The 23,355-nt window shown below is 39.6% G+C and overlaps 1 protein-coding gene across 1 annotated transcript; it reads left to right on the top strand.

Annotated features, from left to right (window-relative positions):
* Window positions 1-20,447: 20,447 nt before the first annotated feature.
* LOC141587936 (F-box protein FBW2-like) lies at window positions 20,448-22,294 on the top strand. Its single transcript, XM_074409400.1, has 3 exons — window positions 20,448-20,761; window positions 21,508-21,631; window positions 22,205-22,294. The coding sequence occupies exons 1-3, from the start codon at window positions 20,448-20,450 to the stop codon at window positions 22,292-22,294; spliced, it is 528 nt and encodes a 175-aa protein (XP_074265501.1).
* The last annotated feature ends 1,061 nt before the right edge of the window (window positions 22,295-23,355 follow it).

The raw sequence follows: 23,355 nt of genomic DNA, 5'->3' as shown, positions 1-23,355 counted from the left end.
AATTCCAATTACCTCATGAACAAATTTCTCACGAGTGACATCAGAAGACGACGGACCTTCTCTACGAGATAAAGCTGAAAATTCTTCCAAATTATTATGAGAAAGACACAAAAACTGATTACTATTATTAGGATGTTTATTTTTGGATGAAGAAGATATCGATGAAGGTTTAATTACCGTCATGATTTCCTCACTTTTTTAGGGTTTATCAATTGCGTTCTAATTTCTCTCTTTTTTGTTCATTTCCCTCTCTATCTCTAAAGCCATTTTTTTTCTATTAATTTTCTATCGAAAGCCTAACATAAGAAATGGGAGTGCCACCATCTCGGTTGCCCGAGATAGAGTAAATTAAATAGACCATAAAAGAAGATTTAAATTAAAGTGAATAAAAGTTTAGTCGATTACAAGCCAAAACCAAAACTCCAAACCGAAAATACAAATCCAACAAAAGAAATGATCATCTAATGTCGACACAACAACGAAAGCTAGCTAGACTCGGTGATTCTCTCATCCATCCCGTGATAAGCTCAATCAACTAAAACCTGCTAGATATCTGCTCACCATCCCTCAATCGATCACAACAGGTTTTGCAACAACAGAAAAGGGGTCAGTCAACTGCACAATAAAATATAATTACGACGATAACAATAACCATCTAATTCAATCTTGTAACAATACAATCAACAACCTCCAAGTAAATTATCTGAAACACAGCCCAGATCTGCCAAGTTACCCATCATAACAGGTACCCACACCGCCAGTGGGAGACCGCAGCTGTAATACCCATCCTTTTAGGGACCCGTTGACCAAAGTTGACCGACCTTAGGGGCATGGGGTAGCCTTTGGGAACCCGTGCAAGAGTTGCCTCGTGTTGTGATAGACCTAGGGATGAGTGGTACTCGATCTAGTCGAGGCTACTCGATCGAGTAGTTTGGGTACTCGATCGAGTAGAGGCCACTCGATCGAGTAGGTTGGTTACTCGATCGAGTAACGTCTTTACAGCGAGGGTTTATAATCATGTTTTGATAGAATCGCAAATCATTTCCGCCTTCTTCTTTCAGACCTATATGTCGCCTCACCTCATTTATTTCACCATAATTCCTTCCATGGGGGCCTTTGAGGATGCTTGTTCCTTGGGGATAGGTTGCTTAAGTCGGGTAGCGGTCTTGACACCGATATGCGATGCTTAGGTATGTCATCATCATTATCTTTGTCGTTGTTGTTTCTTGTAGGGTGGTAGCAATAGTAATAGGTGTTTGTACTATTTGTATAGGGGTTTTGATTTCTTGGTTGATGTCATATGATTGAACAAGGAATCGATGCGGTTGGCTAAAGGTAGGTTCGCCTACTTAGTACTGTTGGTTGTCTAGAGTGTCTTTTGATATGTTTTGGTTGTAGTGTCAGTATGGTTGATTGGTTATAGTAATAGGTTGGTGTTGTGTTATTTCGTTGGTTGTTGTTGTGGTACAACTGGATATGATTGATTGTATATGGTTCTCGAGGTGCGTCCTCGGCTGAGTGGAGTCACTTGTGGGAGTGGCTTCACGCCCTAGTTTCGCCCTCCATGGAACCCGCCACGGGAGGGGATGTGCACATTAATGGGACAGGGTTATCGCTCGGTATGATGAGCGGGGCTTAGGAGGGAACGGTTGCGGTTCCCCACTGGTAGGGCTGGTCCAGTGGACAGTCGGTGACGGTGATTGATTGGAGATGTGGCGTGTGTGTGTTTTGTGTACTTGTGTAGTGTATGTGGTTGTTGTTGTGTTGCCTCAGTTGCTGACCTTGTGTGGTTTGTCTTTGTTTGTTCTGTTGTATCTGCCGTGATCCCTTATGGTGAGCAGTCAGTCATTCAGGTGAGGTCTTGGATGATAGTTGCAGTCTTGACGGGGATGGGTCTTTTACAAGTTACGTCAGAGATAGTTCACATAAGGATGTTAAGTTGTATCTTTTATATCAATAGTTTTGGTTAGATCACTTGTAATAAATATAAATTTTCTTTTATCGACTTTTGATTATTGCTTTCCTAGGCTAACCGAGATGGCGATGCCCTTATATGCTAGGGAAGGTCTTGTTAAGGCTCCTTGGTATATGGGGGTGTCACAATGTGGTATCAGAGAGACGATTTTGGAACCTAACAAATGAGCCTACTGAACGTAGAGAGTCTAATAAAATGAACCTGGTGTATGTATATTGGAGCCCCAGCTGATGCTAGATTTTGGGTGAGTAGGCGCCCTCATTTCAAAATCATGGCCCCATTATGCTTAAGCCAGTCAATGGGTAAGGGAAAGTTGAGTCAGTAAATTATGTGCCTAGTGTGTATAGTGGTTATGTTAGGAATAGTTGTGTGGATAGTGGGTACGATAGAATTAGTTGCGGTGAGGTCTCTGTTGATAATAATATGTATGATTAGAGATGGAGGTGCAAGATAGTAGTGGAAGTGGTGGAAATCACGTAGCACATGGCAGTGGATATGATGTAGTGATGGTAACGATTGTTCCGGTTAGCTGGTGTTAGTAGTCAATATGATGAACTTGTGAGCTTTGTGTGTTTAGTAATATTGGTAATTTATAAGCTATGGATTTGTAGTGATAATTATCAAAATAGTATTGGATGAATATGATAGATGATTGGTTGAATGCTTCTGCATGTGACATGATCAAGTTGAGTAAACTAGTTTGTATATGTTGTGGTATAGTTAAATTTCTAGTAGATTTGAATGGCAAGTTATGGTTGAATGAATAAATGAATGCTTAGAATGATATGATTATTGGTTAGTTGGTTACATTGTCAAAGATACTAGTGCGTGATTGGAATCTCTTTGTTATAGTCACAGTTGTTGATGTGACCATTATTTGACCATATTTAGTCCCCTAATTGAGCCTATTTTGCATACTATTATATCATTCCATGACCATTTTATCCGTCAAATGCTTTCTATTTTGCTTTTCTAGTGCATTTCATATGCTTTGTAGAAAAGAAGGTAATAAGGCGGAAATTCCCGTCTTTCGTGCATATTTGGAAGCTATTTTGACAATGTTTGATGGACTAGTATGAAGAGGAGGCGAGAACTAAAGACCAATCCTACGAGAATAAAAAGAAAGTGAAGGAAAGGATTCTGTCACACAATCCGAGCGGCCTCACTGGCAAGACGCCCGTCCAGCGCGACAATCCGAGCGTCCAAGCAACAAAGACGCTCGGATTCCTCCACTACAATCCGAGCGGTTTCCCAGAAAGACGCCCGTGCACCCGCTCTAGAATCCGAGCGTCTTCCCTTCCTGGACGGACGGACCGTGACGTCTTCAGCCGAGATGCTCATCCCTCCAAAAACACTAGCATTTTCCTGCTTAAAACTCAAAAATGTAATTAATAATTTAGCCTTAGTTAACCTAATGAAGCTCTACTATAAATACCCCATTTGTAAATAATCAAGGGAGAGGGTTTTTAGGAGGTTAAGCCTCTACATTAGAAGTTCCTCTTAGATTCAATTAGGAGTAGATTAGAATAGATTGCTCTTTAATCTTTCCACAAATTACACATTAATCTCTCTTTAATTATTGTTCAAGTTTGTCACTTTTGGGTAATTGAAGATTTTTGGGTTATTATTGGAGGATTAACAACCATTCATCAATCAATCAAGTTTCTTCTATTATTCTTTGCTTTATTATTTGGAATCATCTCAAGTTTGGTATAATTCTTTTACCCTTTGCTCTTTATTGTTTATTTCCTCATTCTCTTATCATGTTTACACTTGTTGTTATGTTTGACACCATTAATGACATGTTCTCCATGATAATGAGTGAGTAGTCTCTTAGCTAGGAATAATGGGTAATTAGGGGAAACCAACATGGGGAATGATTCATGCTTAATCTAATATGTTTTCATACTTTATTTGCTTGCTTGTTGTGATTTCAACTTATGCACATGTTATGTTTGATGAAATGCTAAGCCTATGAATCCTTGCATTTACAACCATCTCTTATCTTTTCAATGAGACTTGTAAGACATAAACCAACTCGAGTCTCATTACACCGTGCATATAGTTGGATAGGGAGGATTAAGTCGACTTGTAGGTGTTGTACAATCTAATCGATTTGGCTCTGGGACCCAAACCTTCCTAGGATTATAAGATATAAACCAACTCGATCTATCACAACAATAATTGCTTGCATCTAGTAGGAAACATGTTTGTATGATCAACTCCCATGAATCCCTTATGAACCCATGACATCCTAGTGCTTTTAGTCATTTGTTTACATTTCCTAGTTCATTGTTTGCTTTACTTTGTTCCTTTCACTAGTTTAGAATACAACTACAAACCCCATCAATTGTGACACTAGCACAAATTGAGATAGATAGACTTAGAACCCAAAGCACACCGTCCCATGGATCGACCTCGACTTACCGCTAACTAGTTGTATGTTGAGTATTATAAATGTGTTTGATTGGATGTGTGACGACCAACTCTTGTCCATATCAAAATGGCGCCGTTGCCGAGGATGGTGCTATGTGATTAAGTTCTTACTTGTTTGTCTATTTTGATTTTGCTTTCACCTTGAGGAACTTGTTCCTCAAGGATTGTTCTTACCGTTTTTGTGTAGTTTCCATTTCCTTGTATTAGCTATGATGGCTCAAGACTTGACATATGGAGTATGTGGTGGATCTTTTGAGTATGACCATGGGTATGGGGAGTTTGAGGAGCAAGTCAACACAAACCTACCTTACTATTCATACAATGAAAATCCTAACTACTACCCCAACTTTTCCCACCGAAATCACCACATCCAATATCAACGACAACCACCCACCCAATACCCACTTCATAATGAGTTTCAATTGCCACAATACAACCACTTTCACACCTACCCACAACAAGAAGACGAACCCATTCAAAATGTGATTCTCCAAATGATGGGAGATCAACAAAACTTCTTCAAACAAATGCTAGAAGAGATCCAAAAGAGGGACAATGTTCTTCAAGGCATTGTTGCCCAAGGTGAGGAATTGGAGATTCAAATCACCCAATTGAAAGAATCCCAAGCAACCATCCCACACCGTTCTTTGGACATTGATCATGAATGTGAGTTTTAAGTAGTAACTTTTGACATGAAAAGTGAAGAATGGGAAGAGCCGATCTCCTTGAACTCTTGTGAGTATGAAAGTGTTGTGTTTGATGAGGAAGATTTGAGGTTGAGCAAGCCAAATACTCTTGACCTTTGTGAGTATGAGGATGTGTCCTTTAAAGTGAGTATTGAGATGTTGGAGGAAGAAATAATGAAGAAGAATGAAGCCCCCATTTATGATTCGTATGAAGATAGCAACAATGATGATGAGCCTAAAGGATGGACTTGTAATATCACCTTGCTTGAGGAGCCTATCCTTGAGACATTTGAGATACCCTATCATGATGAAGAACGTCCTTCCCCTATTCCTCATAAAGACTACTTGACACCTATCATGGAGCCAATGATCATTGAAGAAGATATGGTGAACCTTCTTCAAAAGGTCAAAGCATCGTACAAAAGCTACTTGGTGAAAAAGCTCAAAGAGAAACTTGCTCGTGAAGCTACTTGTGGAAGTTTGGCACCCACAATGACAACTTCTAAGAAACTAGATCATCAATGCCATGAAAATTCTCCTTCCACCTTGGAAGGATTGAAAAATCAAAATGCTATCATCATCACCAAAATTGAAGAAGATGTTGGTGAGTGGAAGTCTACGGATGAAAATGAACCATATTTCATGCCTAGTGTTGACAAGAATCATGGGCTTGCTTATTGGAAATATTGGGAAAGCTTTAGTGCCGAGGACAAATCGAAAAAAAGAACATATTACAAGCTTCCTTGGCCAAATTTCATGTTCAAATGGAGCAACCCATACTTGTGTTTATTTGGAGCTTGTTCACAAGCTTTTGATCTCCTATTAAGAGCTTTGAGCTCTATGGACAAGTATTTCTACAATTTGAACTAGTTTGGTGGAGTCCTATCTTAAACCACCTTTTGTAAGATATTTCTTGGATTCCTTACTTTGTATAATATTGTACATTTTTGCATTTGTATTTGATTTCTTGCATGAGAGTAGTGAGAGAGAGTCTTCTTACATTTCTATTTAGCAAATTTCAGAAAAAGATAAGGAGGAATAACAAAACGGTGAAAGGGTATGATTGTGCAAGGAAAAGAAAGAAAAAGAAGAAAAGAAGCCAAAGACGGCCGTCCCGAGGCCTGGACGCCCGTTCAGAGGCCTCATCGCATCACTGTTTAGCACTGTCTTTGAATCCGAGCGGATTCGGCACAAGACGCCCGTCTTCAAAGAAGACGCTCATATTCTTCACGGGACGCCCGTCCTAAATGACACCTGAAATGAAGTTTTGAAACTGCCAGGAAATCCGAGCGGATTTTTGAAAAGACGCCCGTCTTATTCCTGCTCCCAAAATTGCTGAGGTCCTGTCTCAAAATCCGCGCGGATTTGAAGGAAGACGCTCGTCTTCTACTAGCGCAAGATGCCCATCCCGCATGAAAGACGCTCGGATTGGGGTCTTTTTCTCGAACAATCCGGCCGGGTCCCATCCTTATCCGCTCGGATTCCCCCTTCTTCTATAAAATCACCCCCTTTCTCCCTCATTTCTTCACCTTATCTAACCCTAAAACACTCATCTTCATCCTCAAAAACACTCCCCTCACATCAAAAGCCAACAAAACCCCCATTTCCTCAACTTCAAGATGATGAACCTCAAGAGCAAGGCTAAGAAGTTGGTTGAATCCACCGGAAGGAAACGCAAGGGATCATCCTCCTCAACTCCGCGAGAGGTAGTCACACCAAGGAACTTCCGTCCCATCATGAGAGGAGGAATTGAACAACTTGAGTACTTCCAAGAGGTGCTTTTCGAATCCGATGCCCACCGCAAGAACTTTGTCAAATTGCTAGGTAGGAACTATGAACCCACTCAATTCATAGAAACTAAGGTGTTGGAAGTCCTTGGGATAAGGTACCACACCGAGATGTTCTTTGATGGCTTAGGGATTGGAAAACTTTTCCATGCCCATGAGGAGACGTACCTTAGTCTCACCCTGGAGTTTTTGAGTAGCCTTCGCATTGTAACGAATACTCGAACCAATGTGGGCATGGATTTTAGGTTGTGCAACCTAGACCATAGTCTTACACTAGATCAATTTGCCAACATTTTCGGTCTTGAAGTGCCCACCAACTATACCGAAAAACCTGCTGATTTCGATGTGGACCTACTTTGGAGGGATATTTCCGGGAGGAATTTTACCGGTTTAAAGCAATGCTATACCTTCGCCATCCAACATCCGGTTATTCGAATCACCGAGCGCTTTGTGGCCGGTACCATCAATGGGAGGTACGAACAAGATAGGTGTACTCTCATTGATTTAACTTTTCTTGAGTCCTATTTGAATGTTCGGGGGACGAGGCGCTATAACTTCAACACACCCCTTGAGATACTTACAAGGTTTCATGATTTTGCTCAAGGGACCACCCAACTCAAGACCTTCGTAATGGGAGGTCTAGTTACTATTTTGGCCAACTACCTTTGCCCCGGGTTCAACACCCGTGGGATTTATACTCCTCTTGAGGGGAGTACTTTAATTGATGAACACGCCGTCTTCACCCACCACCGATGGTGTAACTACACTCAAGAAGGGCGTGTAGAATGGCTCACAAAAGGGTGCACCTCCATCATCCTTGAGGGTTGGAATATACCGGGCACCGACCCAAGATTGAGCCCATATTCGCCTCCACCAAGCTACCTCCTTGATATCCAAATCCTTGACAATCTCCCTCAAAGGGAAGAGCCGCCCCGCCAACAACAAGTACCTCGTGGGGTACCGGCACGGCCTACTCGCCCACCTTCCTATGTGCCTATCCCACCATACCCTACTCCTTACACCCAATTCCGACCAGAAATCCCCAATACCCCGGGTATTAATGATTTGATGAAACTCATGAATAGAGTGGACCTCGGGGTACATGAAGGGAGGGTCGACAACTACTTGGCCCTTTATCCCCAATACTATAACATGGCTCAACAAGGGTATATCGACACCAATGGTCCTAAGCCTCTTGGGCCCAACCACAACATTTGTTCCCTAAACAAGGGGGCCAAGCTTGGAATCTCGGTGGTGGAGGGTACTCGGGCCAAGGAGGAGGGTATGACCAAGGAGGGTATTGGGGCCAACCAGGAGGGTATGACCAAGCCAGGAGCTCTCACCAGTATGGTTACCCCCAAGATGAGGAGGATGACGAGTGAAAGAGGCCTACCTCATCACCTCTATTTGTATGATACTCCTCTCTCCCTCTCTCTTTTGTATATACATTGCATTTAGTGTAGTTTTCGCATGCATTTGTACCATATTTCATTTGCATTAGTTAGTTCATATAGTATAGTTTGCATTGTATTATATCTCACATGATTCATGTAGTTAGTTGCATATAGACTAGAATTCATGCATAGTCACTAATGACCAATCCTATTCTTTTCTACACTAGAAATAGTGTTTAAATCGGTTTGGGGAGGTTTGATCATAGGTGACCATAGTTTAAAACATGCATCATATACTATAGTTTAGATTGCATTCATTTGTTATATATGTCATATAGAATTGCATTTAGCTAGAACATGCATTCATTCATACCATATCATTGCATTTGTACTTTATTTCATAAAATCAAAAATCCAAAAACATGTTTTTCTTTTTATTCCTACTACTATATGTACATTGAGGACAATGTCCAAAATAAAGTGGGGGATGGGAATTTATATTCCAAAAATACATAAAAATTGAAAAATTTCGAAAAATCCCAAAAATACGTTCTTTAATTTCACAAAATCAAAAACCATAAAAATTTGAAAAATTGAAAAACCAAAAACATGTTCATTTCCTTTGTGGTGTAGTCTTGTATATATTGTTTGTATATACTGTGTTTGTTCATCCTTTTCACATTGATCGACTACGCCACATCCGAGACATGAGGATATTGAAGACCGCATGGTATGATCTTTCCAATCTCTTCTTTCCTCTCTATGTTAATGACTATGTGGCTTTATTTTGATTGATGCGGTATAAACAATGTGAATTTAGGACTTGCATTTAGATTATTTTGCATACTAGTTGGTAGAAGCATATGCATTAGGATGTATATATGTTAGTTGCATCATGGCATGTAGTTTGCATGTTAGGAAACTTTTGCGAAACCGTCTACTTGGGAAACTTGACAAGTGTATATAGGCCCTAGTAGATGATTTTTTTCTTCTTAAGACTTTGCTTGTTAGAATACTTGTAAAACACCCTAGGATGTGTCATACTAGTATCCTTTGACCCATGGATTAAGGCCTAGTCAAGAGTACCTTGTGGTGTGATAACTCCTTGGCTACCGTTTATTCCAAGGTGACCCTTGAAACCATGCAACCATCATTCATCCATGTTCTACCATACATTTTGTCATCAAAAAGGGAATGGGCACAAAAATTGTTCAAAATTTGAGTTCAAGAAATGAAATGAAAAGTCAAAAGTTAGCAAATTGCATCAAAAGAAAAGAGGAGTAACAAAAATAAAAACTCCTATGCTTCAAATATAAGGCACCCTCACTACATATGGGGTGACTTTGAAAATGTTCAAAAGAAATGCAAAGAAAAGTTGAAAGTTGTCAAGTGTTGATATGCCAAAAATCAAAAGAAATGGCAAGAAAGTGTTCTCAAATGTTATATGCCACAAGAAATTGGGGGGAAAAACAACAACAAAAGCAAACTCCCACATGAAACTCAAATTCTATCGATCCCTTTATCCATCGTATCCATTTTTGTGCATGGTAGAGAGGGGACGACCCTTCTTATTGTCTAGGCAAGAGCGAAATTCCGCGATCCTCCAGTGTTTCTAACACCATAGGGAGTCTACTCTTGACAAAAGCATTTAACGATTGAGGACAAAGGTACCCTAGCTTGACACAATTTGGAGGTGATTTATTGGTATCCTTCTAGGCTTAGTAGTTTGAAGAAATTGTATCTATGAAGGAGTGTGTACCCTTGAATTGTTTCCCTTGTAGATAATTTCCGCCACTTAGATGAGGAAAGTGGCTATTCTTTTGTAGATGCATCCATTACTTTATTTTGTGTGCTTAATGTTTGGATGTGTCGCCATTTTGGCAAGCCCCACCTTGCCTTGCAAGAAGGCATCCTACCTCATGGTTGTCTTGTTGTGAGTTGAAGGGGCGGAGTGAGACCCGCTAATTGTCTCATATCGGCAATTTTAGTAGGTTAGTTTAAATAAAGGTCTAGTTTTAGTCACCTCTTTACTCAGGGACGAGTAAAGGTTCGGTTTGGGGATATTTGATGTGACCATTATTTGACCATATTTAGTCCCCTAATTAAGCCTATTTTGCATACTATTATATCATTCCATGACCATTTTATCCGTCAAATGCTTTCTATTTTGCTTTTCTAGTGCATTTCATATGTTTTGTAGAAAAGAAGATAATAAGGCAGAAATCCCGTCTTGCGTGCATATTTGGAAGCTATTTTGACGATGTTTGATGGACTAGTATGAAGAGGAGGCGAGAACTAAAGACCAATCCTACGAAAATAAAAAGAAAGTGAAGGAAAGGATTCTGTCACACAATCCGAGCGGCCTCACTGGCAAGACGCCCGTCCAGCGCGACAATCCGAGCGTCCAAGTAAGAAAGACGCTCGGATTCCGCCCGTGCACCCCCTCTAGAATCCGAGCGTCTTCCCTTCCTGGACGGACGGACCGTGACGTCTTCAGCCGAGATGCTCATCCCTCCAAAAAGACTAGCATTTCCCTGCTTAAAACTCAAAAATGTAATTACTAATTTAGCCTTAGTTAACCTAATGAAGCTCTACTATATATACCTCATTTGTAAATAATCAAGGGAGAGGGTTTTTAGGAGGTTAAGCCTCTACATTAGAAGTTCCTCTTAGATTCAATTAGGAGTAGATTAGAATAGATTGCTCTTTAATCTTTCCACAAATTACACATTAATCTCTCTTTAATTATTGTTCAAGTTTGTCACTTTTGGGTAATTGAAGATTTTTGGGTTATTATTGGAGGATTGACAACCCTTCATCAATCAATCAAGTTTATTCTATTATTCTTTGCTTTATTATTTGGAATCATCTCAAGTTTGGTATAATTCTTTTACCCTTTGCTCTTTATTGTTTATTTCCTCATTCTCTTATCATGTTTACACTTGTTGTTATGTTTGACACCATTAATGACATGTTCTCCATGATAATGAGTGAGTAATCTCTTAGCAGGATTAATGGGTAATTAGGGGAAACCAACATGGGGAATGATTCATGCTTAATCTAATATGTTTTCATACTTTATTTGCTTGCTTGTTGTGATTTCAACTTATGCACATGTTATGTTTGATGAAATGTTAAGCCTATGAATCCTTGCATTTACAACCATCTCTTATCTTTTCAATGAGACTTGTAAGACATAAACCAACTCGAGTCTCATTACACCGTGCATATAGTTGGATAGGGAGGATTAAGTCGACTTGTAGGTGTTGTACAATCTAATCGATTTGGCTCTGGGACCCAAACCTTCCTAGGATTGTAAGATATAAACCAACTCGATCTATCACAACAATAATTGCTTGCATCTAGTAGGAAACAGGTTTGTATGATCAACTCCCATGAATCCCTTATGAACCCATGACATCCTAGTGCTTTTAGTCATTTGTTTACATTTCCTAGTTCATTGTTTGCTTTACTTTGTTCCTTTCACTAGTTTAGAATACAACTACAAACCCCATCAATTGTGACACTAGCACAAATTGAGATAGATAGACTTAGAACCCAAAGCACACCGTCCCATGGATCGACCTCGACTTACCGCTAACTAGTTGTATTTTGAGTATTATAAATGTGTTTGATTGGATTTGTGACGGCCAACTCTTGTCCATATCAGTTGTATGAGTAGAAATAGGAGGATATGTGTGGAAATGTGTGTGATAAAACTAAGAGATTAAACATTTAATTGGTTAACGGTTGTCATAAAATAAAACGTATGTGTTTAGTGGAGTAATGTCTTTGCAAGGATATACGTGTTGAGCTCGTGTATTAGTAATACGACATGAATGAGTATAATAATCTGTGACGGTTTCCAAAGTTATTTTGGAACCGTCACGCGTTGCTGTTTTGCAGGGAACTTTCATTAATCTCATATTTCTGACCGTGTATCTAGCCTTGCTTGACTGAGTACAAGTGCCTACTAGACCGAGTAGACCTTATTCGATCTAGTTAGGAAGCTATAACGTCGAGAAAGTTGGAATTCCCTACGGAAACTCGACCGAGTAGCTCCAACTCGATCGTGTGGAGGCCACTCGATTGAGTACCATACTTACTCGATCGAGTAAGTGCTACAGTACTCGAAATTTGCGGGTATATAAACCCTTTCTTTTGTTCATTCTCTTATTGCTTCCTTATTTCCGCAAACCCTAATTCCCAAGTCCCTCTCAAACCCCTTGACTCTTGTTGTTTGTGGTGCTTCAACTTGGTGATTTTCTTCCTTAAATTCGTTCTTTTTACTTCCTAATTGATTAAGGTATGAATGCTCACTCTATTTTGATGTTTTTAATTAATTAGAATCGTATAGGATGATGGAAAATGTTGAAAAATCGATTTACATGGGTTAAAACTTGCTTCTAATTGTTGCAATAGGATCTAGATGCTTTCCTTTGATGAGTATTGTTGTTAATTATGCAAAAATCGAATCAAATTGAATGATTATATGGACCGAAAATTTTAGGGTTTGAGAAATTGAATTGATTTTTGGTTGTCTATTGTACGAAAGAGGATAAAAATTGAGTAACATATGTTATATATATCATGTATAGAGTCGATTTTTGTGATTTTCACCCCAAAATTTGTCTTAAAACTCCGTCTTAAAAGTGCCCCAAACTGAAATTCGTCTCATGTTATTGTGAACTTGGGTTGTATATGAATATGTTTTGAAGGTTTGAGTCCTAAAAGTAGTAGTGGCTAAGTTAATTCATGCTAAATATGTTAAAAAATTTACAGCTGTAGAGACCGTCTGACTTCTAAGAAGTGAGAATTTTTCTTGTAATTTTGGATTTGTTGGTGATAGTGTGTACTTAGATGATTCTTTTATGATCAAACATGTATGCTTTGTATTTTTTTCGTGTATATATGGTAGTATATTTGAATTTGTATGCTGAAACAGATGCCGAGATCGAGAGTAGGAACCAGACAGAGTAAGAGGGGTAGGGCTTCTAAGCCCGAAATTGGGGAGGGGAGTGGACCGGTAGATCCGGCAGTACTCGAATACCCGTCCGTGGTATTTGTGGAGTTCACACAAAGAAAGAAGTTTGTGGCTTTACAGACTCGTAAGATGAGACCGACCCGCTGCATTGACACGACCCTCTTGGATGATATGGGTATTGAGACTGATGTCAGGCACATCTTTGAGACCTTGGGGTTGACCGGACTTTATCGCCTACGAAAGCATTCATATGCCTTTCTGACCCTCGAGTTCATGAGCTCGTTTAAATACGAGCCGGTGGAACAAACTGTGGAGTTCCGCCTCATGAATACCAGCTTTTTCTTGACCATGGACATGTTTGCTTCTCACCTTTGCTTGGCTAAGCCTGCCAAGGGAGCCCTTCGTGACATACCGACCGAGTGTGGGGTTAGCAGTCTTATGCCTTGTATCACCAGAAAATCAGCTCCCACTGCTAGTAACATGTTGATCAATGATGTGCAACATGTCACTTTGAAAATCATTCTTTGTGCTTTGTCGTGCACTCGTGCCTCCTCTACGAGAGATCGGATGTGAGTAAGTTGAACTCACATGAGTTGATGCTTCTGATGGCGTATCTTAACCCTGAGTGGACTGAGAGAGTGACCTTTAGTGCTCCCGCCATAGTGTGTGCCAGTCTAGCTTTGATGGCCTCGTCTGACACTAGGATCCTGAGTTGTGGTGCCATTGCCACACATTTAGCTGAGAAGCTAACTTCCTTTGAGGCTTCCCCGGCCTACACCCCTTTAGCCACCCCGGTACCTACCTTGGACAGAGCCTACTTCCTCGACCTGAAATGGTTGAGAACCTTGGAGGATGGCAATTTAGCGTGGAGGGTGTGGGGCATGAGTTGGATGAGGATACCAGCTCCTGAGCACCTCCCACTGACAGAGCCTTTACCTGCGGCAGTTATATCTGCCGATTCTGACGAGAAGGAGGAGGGGGATGCGCGTCCTGCGAGGCAGACGTACTTCATCGACCCGGAGATCCTCCGAGTCATGCCTGAGCTAAGGAAGGGGGAGAACGTAAGGGCTGAGAAGGATCGACCTAGGATTGGGAGAGGGCCACGCCGAGTGCGAGAGAGAGTGGCCAAGACTCAGTCATAGCAGCCGGTACCACCACAATATCTGTTTCATGGTTACCCTTCTTTTGATACCCCGGAGACGCGTGAGAGCTACCTTGTCGAGAGAATGTCCACTACCTTGACGCTCCGGAACATGCATGAGATGGCATATGTTCAAGGTATTGGGACCTCGGGACCTCATCCGTTTTGGTGGAGGGGAGTCGGGGACAGCAGCGGGGTTTTCCACTCCTACGGGGTGGATATGTCTACATGGGGAGCACCTCAGTTATACCCTTGCAGTGGTTTGACCCCTTGGTATGTGAGACCAGATGCTGGAGCCGGTGGTGATGCGGGTCTTGGTGCGTTAGGAGCAGGCACTTTGGGAGGTGGTGGAGAAGAGGATGACGTGATGGACGAGCAGCAGCAGCAGGAGTGATACTCCCTTTCTTTCAGTTATGTTTGTAGTTGATGATGGATATTAGTTTGTTTCGGTTGGTACTTTCTTTTCGAACTTGGTTGTATCGGTGGCCATAACGCCGTACTTGCTTATTTTGGACTTGTTTTACAGGATTTGTGGTTGGGTTATTATCTCGACTCGTGGTTATGTGATCATATGTCTTGTATTTGGATTTCTGGGAAATTCTAGACCTATAGCAACTCGATCGAGATCCCCTCACTCGATCGAGTAGCTGCAAGTGTGTCTATTGGAGGGGTATTCTGGTCTCGGGCTACTCGATCGAGTAGCTAAGATACTCGATCGAGTGGGGCCAGCTAGATCGAGTGCCTGACCAACTCGATCGAGTGTCACTGTTACAGGCACTTTTCGAAAATTAAATTGTTTGAATGCTTTTATTTTTGGATGTTTCGATATTAGTCATGGTTGTTGAAAATTGGTAACATGTTTTGGTCGCATTATTAGTTATGTTTTGACATGTGCTTGCGTTATAAATGAAGTTTTGTGAGATATAGGTGTGACGGGACGATGGCACATACCGTTACGGGAATTTGGCATGCAAGTGATGTTGTTTACGCTCATTTTTGCATACGTACATATCTATAGCTTATGGGTAATGGTTATGTGGTGTCGGATGCCATGGGTGGATTGGGACTTGAGCAATTCACGCGGTCTTAGTAACATTTATGTTACCATGTAATTTTTTTTTTATGCGCGTACCATCTGTCTTCGCTAATCAAGTAATATGTTTATAATATTTCCACTTCTTCAGAGTGGTTGTATAATATCAAATTGTGGAGAGGTTTCTAGTTGTCACAAGATATATATGTAAATATATGTGTCCGTGAAGTAATATGTAGTTTCAATGGTTTACGTTTGTGTGGGTTGTGAACACGTAGTGTCCGATAGTAAAGTAGCATGTGTATATGAATCAATGTTAATGGTGGTTTAGGAGTAATGTCGACAAATGCAATAAGTGTCGGGTTACGGGACAGGGAAGTCTTTCGATGGTGAACTTCGGGGACGAAGTTCCTTTTTAGAGGGGAAGAGTAATGTCGCAAAGAGAAAATGTCGTAATTATAACAATTTTGCCGTATGTTTGTGATGTTTTATAATATCTCTGTTACATTTCAAGTACGAGTTTATAATTGTTTTAATAGTTTTGTTGTGGAAACTGTATAATTGAGTGGGAGTGAATAATTGTCGAACAAGATGACATGTCGTTATACCTTACCTTTAGTAATCATTCGTTATGTTATCATGAGAATATGATGCCATGAGCAGTAGCGGGGTCGTCATCAGTGGTTTTGCGTCGTGCGGCTATGAGTCATACATTGTTGTGAATCTATGATAGGACCGTTGTGTTGCATGTTTTGTGTTGGTAATTGTTGGCCAGTGATAGCATAGTCTGGTAATTGCGTTTATGTATGTCGGCATAATTTGGTGTAATAGTATAAGCGATAGTCGAGTTGGTGCATGTTGTGTGTTCCGTAATTCAAGTAGTGGTTCTTCGAGACTTGAGCAGGTGGTGTGTGTTGGGAAATTAACGATGATGATGTTTGATGGACATACGTAGTGGGATAATACTTCTAGAGAGTTGCTGACTTGTGTCTGGTAAATGGTGGAGTCGACCTTGGTTTCTTGTCGTGTGGTTTGGGGGAGGATGAGTCGAACTTCGGGGACGAAGTTCTTTTTAAGGGGGGAAGACTGTAATACCCGTCCTTTTAGGGACTCGTTGACCAACGTTGACCGACCTTAGGGGCATGGGGTAGCCTTTGGGAACCCGTTCAAGAGTTGCCTCGTGTTGTGATAGGCCTTGGGATGAGTGGTACTCGATCTAGTCGAGGCTACTCGATCGAGTAGTTTGGGTACTCAATCGAGTAGAGGCCACTCGATCGAGTAGGTTGGTTACTCGATCGAGTAGCGTCTTTACAGCGAGGGTTTATAATCGTGTTTTGATAGAATCGCAAATCATTTTCGCCTTCTTCTTTCAGACCTAGATGTCGCCTCACCTCATTTCTTTCACCATAATTCCTTCCATGGGGGCCTTTGAGGATGCTTGTGCCTTGGGGATAGGTTGCTTAAGTCGGGTAGCGGTCTTGACGCCGATATGCGATGCGTAGGTATGTCATCATCATCATCTTTGTCGTTGTTGTTTATTGTAGGGTGGTAGCAATAGTAATAGGTGTTTATACTGTTTGTATAGGGGTTTTGCTTGCTTGGTTGATGTCATGTGATTGAACAAGAAATTGCTGCGGTTGGCTAAAGGTAGGTTCGCCTACTCAGTACTGTTGGTTGTCTAGAGTGTCTTTTGATATGTTTTGGTTGTAGTGCCAGTGTGGTTGATTAGTTATAGTAATCGGTTGGTGTTGTGTTATTTCGTTGGTTGTTGTTGTGATGCAGCTGGATGTGATTGATTGTTTATGGTTGTGCGTCCTCGGCTGAGTGGAGTCACTTGTGGGAGTGGCTTCACGCCCTAGTTTCGCCCTCCTTGAAACCCTCCACAGGAGGGGATGTGCACATTAATGGGATAGGGTTATCGCTCGGTATGATGAGCGGGGCTTAAGTGGGAACGGCTGCGGTCCCCCACTGGCAGGGCTGGTCCAGTGGACAGTCGGTGACGGTGATTGATCGGAGATGTGGCGTGTGTGTGTTTTGTGTACTTGTGTAGTGTCTGTGGTTGTTGTTTTTGTGTTGCCTCAGTTGCTGACCTTGTGTGGTTTGTCTTTGTTTGTTCTGTTGTGTCTGCCGTGATCCCTTATGGTGAGCAGTCGGTCTTTCAGGTGAGGTCTTGGATGATAGGTGGAGTCTTGACGGGGATGGGTCTTTCACAAGTTACGTCAGAGATAGTTCACATAAGGATGTTGAGTTGTATCTTTTGTATCAATAGTTTTGGTTAGATGACTTGTAATAAATATAAATGTTCTTTTATCGACTTTTGATAATTGCTTTCCTCGGGTAACCGAGATGATGATGCCCTTATATGCTAGGGAAGGTCTTGTTAAGGCTCCTTGGTATATGGGTGTGTCACAGCAGCCTTGCCACCTAAGTCCCGCTCATCGCAACAAGCGATCCCAGATCATTAATATGCACATCCCCCTTGTGACGGGAGCCACAAGGGGCGAACGTGGGGGTAAAGATCATCTCCCGACAATGGCTTCACAATCAATACCAAAAATACCAATAACAACCAATCTCCACAATACTATCACAACAAGTAATCACACAATATCACAATACTTGAAATCAATCGTACAAAAAGACTGAGTAAGCAATTTCTACCTTATTCGCAAAATTCTGAAATCAACACAACACGGCTAGAATTGTTCTTCTACGAAATCGTCACCTAACAAGGATAATCAAACAATAGTACATCACAATCCATCACTAAACAGTCCTTTTCCCCAATCAACCCAAATTAGGATTGCTTAACTTAGTACAACAATAACGAATCAATAATCGAATAAAAGACACTTACTACTGCGATGACACAGAAGTAGAGATGCTAGAACTCGCAACCGATTCACCCGAAGCTTGGAAATGATAAGGATGATTAGAGAAATAGTAACGTAGTTTAGGTTTTTGAAAAAATGTTTAGAAACTGATTAGAAGTCACTAAACCACGTTATTTATATTCTCTCGTCAACTTAATCAAAACCACGGAAAATAACCCGTTAGACCGGATACTCAGTCGAGTACCTGGTGTAGTGATGGTGGCCGAGTACACCCTACCCAACCGAGTACCTCACAACTCGACCGAGTGCACCCAAAACAGTAGCCTGTCTAAAAGCACTCGACGATCCACCCGGTCGAGTATAGCCTACTTAACGAATTCGCTGTGACCCACTCCGTTTAAAGTGAGATTTTGTGCTCATTCTACCGCAAAAGTAACCTATTATGTGAAACACAAATTCTCATTGATGGCAGCCATATTTGGTCTTCAGCTGAAGACGGGCCAAATGTCGCCATTTTAACTACAAAATGTTACCATTTTAATGACAAACTATTATAGCTTTAAAAATTATTTACCTTAAAATGGTTACATTTTCATCTTAAATGGGTGACATTTTGCAAAAGTAACCTCATCGCAAGACTTGCTGTATATGAAATTAAAAATTGCATTTCGTTTGTCTAATCAAATGTGAATCACGCCAAATATGATTAATAAAGAGTTGTACAAAGCAAATGGCAATTGCAGCTTTACAAGTGGGAAAACTTAAGACGGACTTTTTTGTCATTGAATTTGCATGTACACAAAATCTCATTATAGACGGCACATATCCATCTATAACTAAAAATGAGCCAAATATAATATTATATTCCTAATAGGACAAGCAACAAGTGGGGTGGTTGGGACCAAAAATGTCACCACTTTCAAACTATTTGACCCGTCTTTAACTATAGACGAATATATCCATCTATAGCAAGACTAGCTGTTGCATGTATGTATGGCCGATCGCGTACCGTATTTTACCTGAGATTTCGTTTGATTGACACTAGTTGAAATGAGCCGCGGCTTCGCACGCGGCATCCACCATTTTATTTTATTTTTGCGAAAATGTAAATCGATTAGTGGCGTCATGTAAAATGAATGCATATTTTATTAAAATAGTATTAGTAATATACAAAGTCCATGTGTTACATACCCACTAATGTAAATGTAAACTATTGATAATTGTAAAACTTAAATAAACTAAAGATGAATTACATTAATTTGGAAGAAAGATTACAACTTTGATTAAAATGGAAAATTAATTGGAGAATAAGAGAGATTAATTTCTAATCTAATTTTCTAGAATTTGTTATTTGAGATTTTTAATTGATCAAAATTGTGAGGGCTATCAGTTGTAATGTGTTTTGAAATTTTTTTATAATTCGATGTTCCCTCTTCATGTCCGGGCTAAAAGTTTCAAACTTTCCAGGAACGAATACCTGAAAGTTTTTAATTAACAAAAATCTATCTTTAAGGTATGCTTGTTTTTAATTAACAAAAAACTATCTTTTTGTTGATTTTATGTTCATGTTTTTAGCTTTTTAATGTGCATTTTGGTTCTTGTTTTGCTTAATTTGTTGGAAATTATTGCAAAAAGGTGTAAAATGTGAAGTTTAGATCACATTTTTTAGTTAAATTAGTGAATTTTTGGATTTTTATTGATGGGTTTAGTGAATAATTTGAGGATCTAATGTGTTACATCAATTATTTGAGGTTTAGATTGTAAAGTTGGAATCTTTTCACCTTAATTTGCTAAAAAAAAGTGTTGTTAAAATTACCTAATTTACCAATCATTTGTTTACCAATTTGATTAAAAATATGATAAAATGTGGATAAATGATTGAGAGTTTGAGATGGAGTGAGTATATTTCAATATTATAGCAAGAATTAAGACTACCCAGATGAAAAAGAGTAACTTTAGTGTAGTAATTACAGGTTTTTACTCCCTCCGTGTCAGCCATTTGTTTACCATTGATTAAATACGATTAAATGTAAATAAATGATTGAGACGAATGGAGCATATTTCAATATGGTAGCAATAATTAAGACTACCCAGATGAAAAATACTGTAACTTTAGTGTATTATTGTATTAATTGTGAGTTTTCGGTTTGTTTGCGTATTTCTGAAGGTAAATATATATGGGAGAAGAAGGGGGAAGTGATTATAGACAATGGGATGAGATGATACCAGATGCATTGGGAATTATTTTCAAGAAATTGCCTTTGGAAGATATATTAACAGTAATACCTAGAGTTTGTAAGTCATGGGGAAAAGCAGTTCAGGGACCTTATTGTTGGCAAGAGATTGATATTGATGAGTGGAGCAGTGTTTGTCAACCCGAGAACGTTGATCGGATGCTCCGATTGCTTATTACTCGAAGCTATGGGTCGCTTCGAAAGCTTAATGTTTCTCGGGTCAATAATGATCAGATTTTCGCTTTCATCGTTGAACAGTAAGCTACTCTAACTTGTTTATATATTTTATTAAGGGATCTTATAATGGCAACTTTAATTAATGTTAACGGGTTTCAAACTCCGTTTATGACTTTCGCAGTTAAGCTCACGAACATTGGCTGGCCGTTCTCATGATAATGTTTTATGCTCAATTATGCTTTTTGCTACTTTTTGGTGGTTGTGAGGGTTGAATGTGCATAGTCATGTGTTGGGACAATTGCTGAAAGAAAAACATATCCGTTCATTTTGTGCTGTAAAACATAAGTGGGTTAGCCGGTTAGGCATTATTTTGGGACCAACGGACCAATATGGTTATAAATCATTAAGAGAAGAATGAATTTTTAATCTGTTAGAGGAAAAAAAGGAATTTTCATTTAGGGGACCATTGATTTGTGTGTTTGATTGATTTCGAAGCATTCACATTGGAAAAATTATGATCGTAATGTCTCTATTCATCAAATGTCGTATGCCAATCTAATAGCTGGTTCAAATTTATGCTTTTGAGATGAGGGTTACTGGGGTTGCAGATGCTCTACTCAGCTGTGTTGGCATGCATAGTACTTCATTGTTGTGATGCTTTTTTTCCTGTTAATTTGAGGAGAAAAGCGAGTTTACAAATCAATAAATCGTCTTTACTACTCCTATAACCTTTAATTTTGCTTCACTGAAAGCAGTTTGGGAATTATGGGATATGGGCATAGATGCCTTGTTGTGCTTGATTGAATGAAGCAGGGACAAATTGTAGATACTCAAAAACAACCCTTTTAAAGTTCCATAATAATGTCGTCAAACAGTTAAACGTTGAAATTGCCACACCTAAAACTCAAATGCTCTTTCTTAAAAGGAAATTGTTGCGCATATCGTATAAGGTACTAATTTCGATTATAAATAAATTTTATTAAAAGGAAATTGTTGCGCATTTTTCTACATGCTAAAATTGGAATACACACAGTCTTCGGAGTCTATCAGTTTTGCGATTCTTCGAGTAACCTGATCAACATGTTCGACGAAGTGTTAGCCAAAGAAGCAATATTTTTTTTTTTTTTGAGTTACCTTTACTAAGAACATTTTTTAAACTGTTTTTACTTTTTAATTAGTACTTTATCTAGAAATACAAGCTCGCGGTTTGGTTATTTAATTATTTTTTGGCTCGTTATAATTTTCGCTTGAGTCGGAAACAATATTTATAGTACCATAAGGTAGTCGTGTGTAACGGGGTTACCAGCGTCCTTTGCATTATTATAGTTAACTAATTCACATTTTAAGTGTGTAGTCGAATTGCCTCACTTTATCATATGTCACATATTTGAAAAATAAATTAGATTGACATAAAATGTTTTAATAGATGTAAATTTAAGAACTTATTTATTTTTTCAGTGAAATTTGAACCCTGCACGACTACTATGTGTGGCACTTGTACAATTGATTTGGTTACTTTGCAGAGATCTATAGAGTTGCTGGAGGAAGTAATATTGTCGCGGACACTTAATCATTTAAGAGGACCTGAACTTCTTGTTGACAATGCTACCTGAACATTCATAGAAACCAAAGAGTAAGTGCAGAGTAAAATTTATTGTAAAATTCATAGACTTAGTTGAAAAATATAAGTGGGCCAGCTTATATAAAGGTAATCCTGAATGTTGACGGATGCTCTAAAAGTAATCCTGGTCCAACGGGTGCAGGCGGAATATTTCGAAATAATAGCGGAAATTGGATATTTGGCTTCGTGATAAATCTTGGACATTCTACAGTGATGTTAGCCGAGCTACGTGGAGTGTGGTTTGGTCTAAATTTGGCACGCATGATAGGCGTGGAACAACTTATCATTGAGTCCGACTCACAAGTGGTAGTAAACCTCATCAATAAAAGGGGATGATTGATAATCTATTTTACGAGCCTCTTATCAAGGATTGTAAGCGGCTGTTGTAAGGTGGGCAATATTTGATTCGACACGTCTATCGCGAAGCTAATTTCAGCGTGGACAAACTATCGAAGATGACATTGACATTTCCTTTTGGTGACCATGAGCTTAACATCCCTCCACACGGGATCCAAGACGACGTGATGGCTCGGGATGTTCAAGGAATGAGTGTTACTCGATCCATAGCTATATAATCGGCTTCGGCCTCCTTTTTCTCATTAAAAAAAAAAAAAGAAACAGAAAGGTTCAACCTGTCAGAGGATAACTTGGGCAGAACATTAATGTAACCAAATCTTATTAATTATCTTCATTGTGAATGGGTGATTGTTACTCCCTTCGTGATTAATTTCCATTATGGGGAGTATTAGTCAATTGTTATCTATTAATACCAGTAAAATCAAAACCATTATACTTTCTCCGAAACTTTACCAGAATTCGAAACATTTTCATAGTTCTTATATTGCTCAATCCTCGTTTCGCGATACTTTTCTCGGGTAACACTAAGCCTTTCCCAAGAAATTCCTTGAATATCTCTTCCACATTTAGTCTGCATAGCTGTAGTATTCGCCCGTCTATCATCCTTCAATCATAAACAATTCAAAAATAACCAAATTCATCTACCAAAACTCAAAACTCAAAATAAAAACAAAAATTTACACTTCAAATTATAAC

Source organism: Silene latifolia, chromosome 6 (assembly GCF_048544455.1).
Source record: "Silene latifolia isolate original U9 population chromosome 6, ASM4854445v1, whole genome shotgun sequence".
Taxonomy (NCBI): Eukaryota; Viridiplantae; Streptophyta; class Magnoliopsida; order Caryophyllales; family Caryophyllaceae; genus Silene; species Silene latifolia.
Note: the sequence above shows the minus strand (reverse complement) of the source record. Positions and strands in the feature narration are given on the sequence as shown.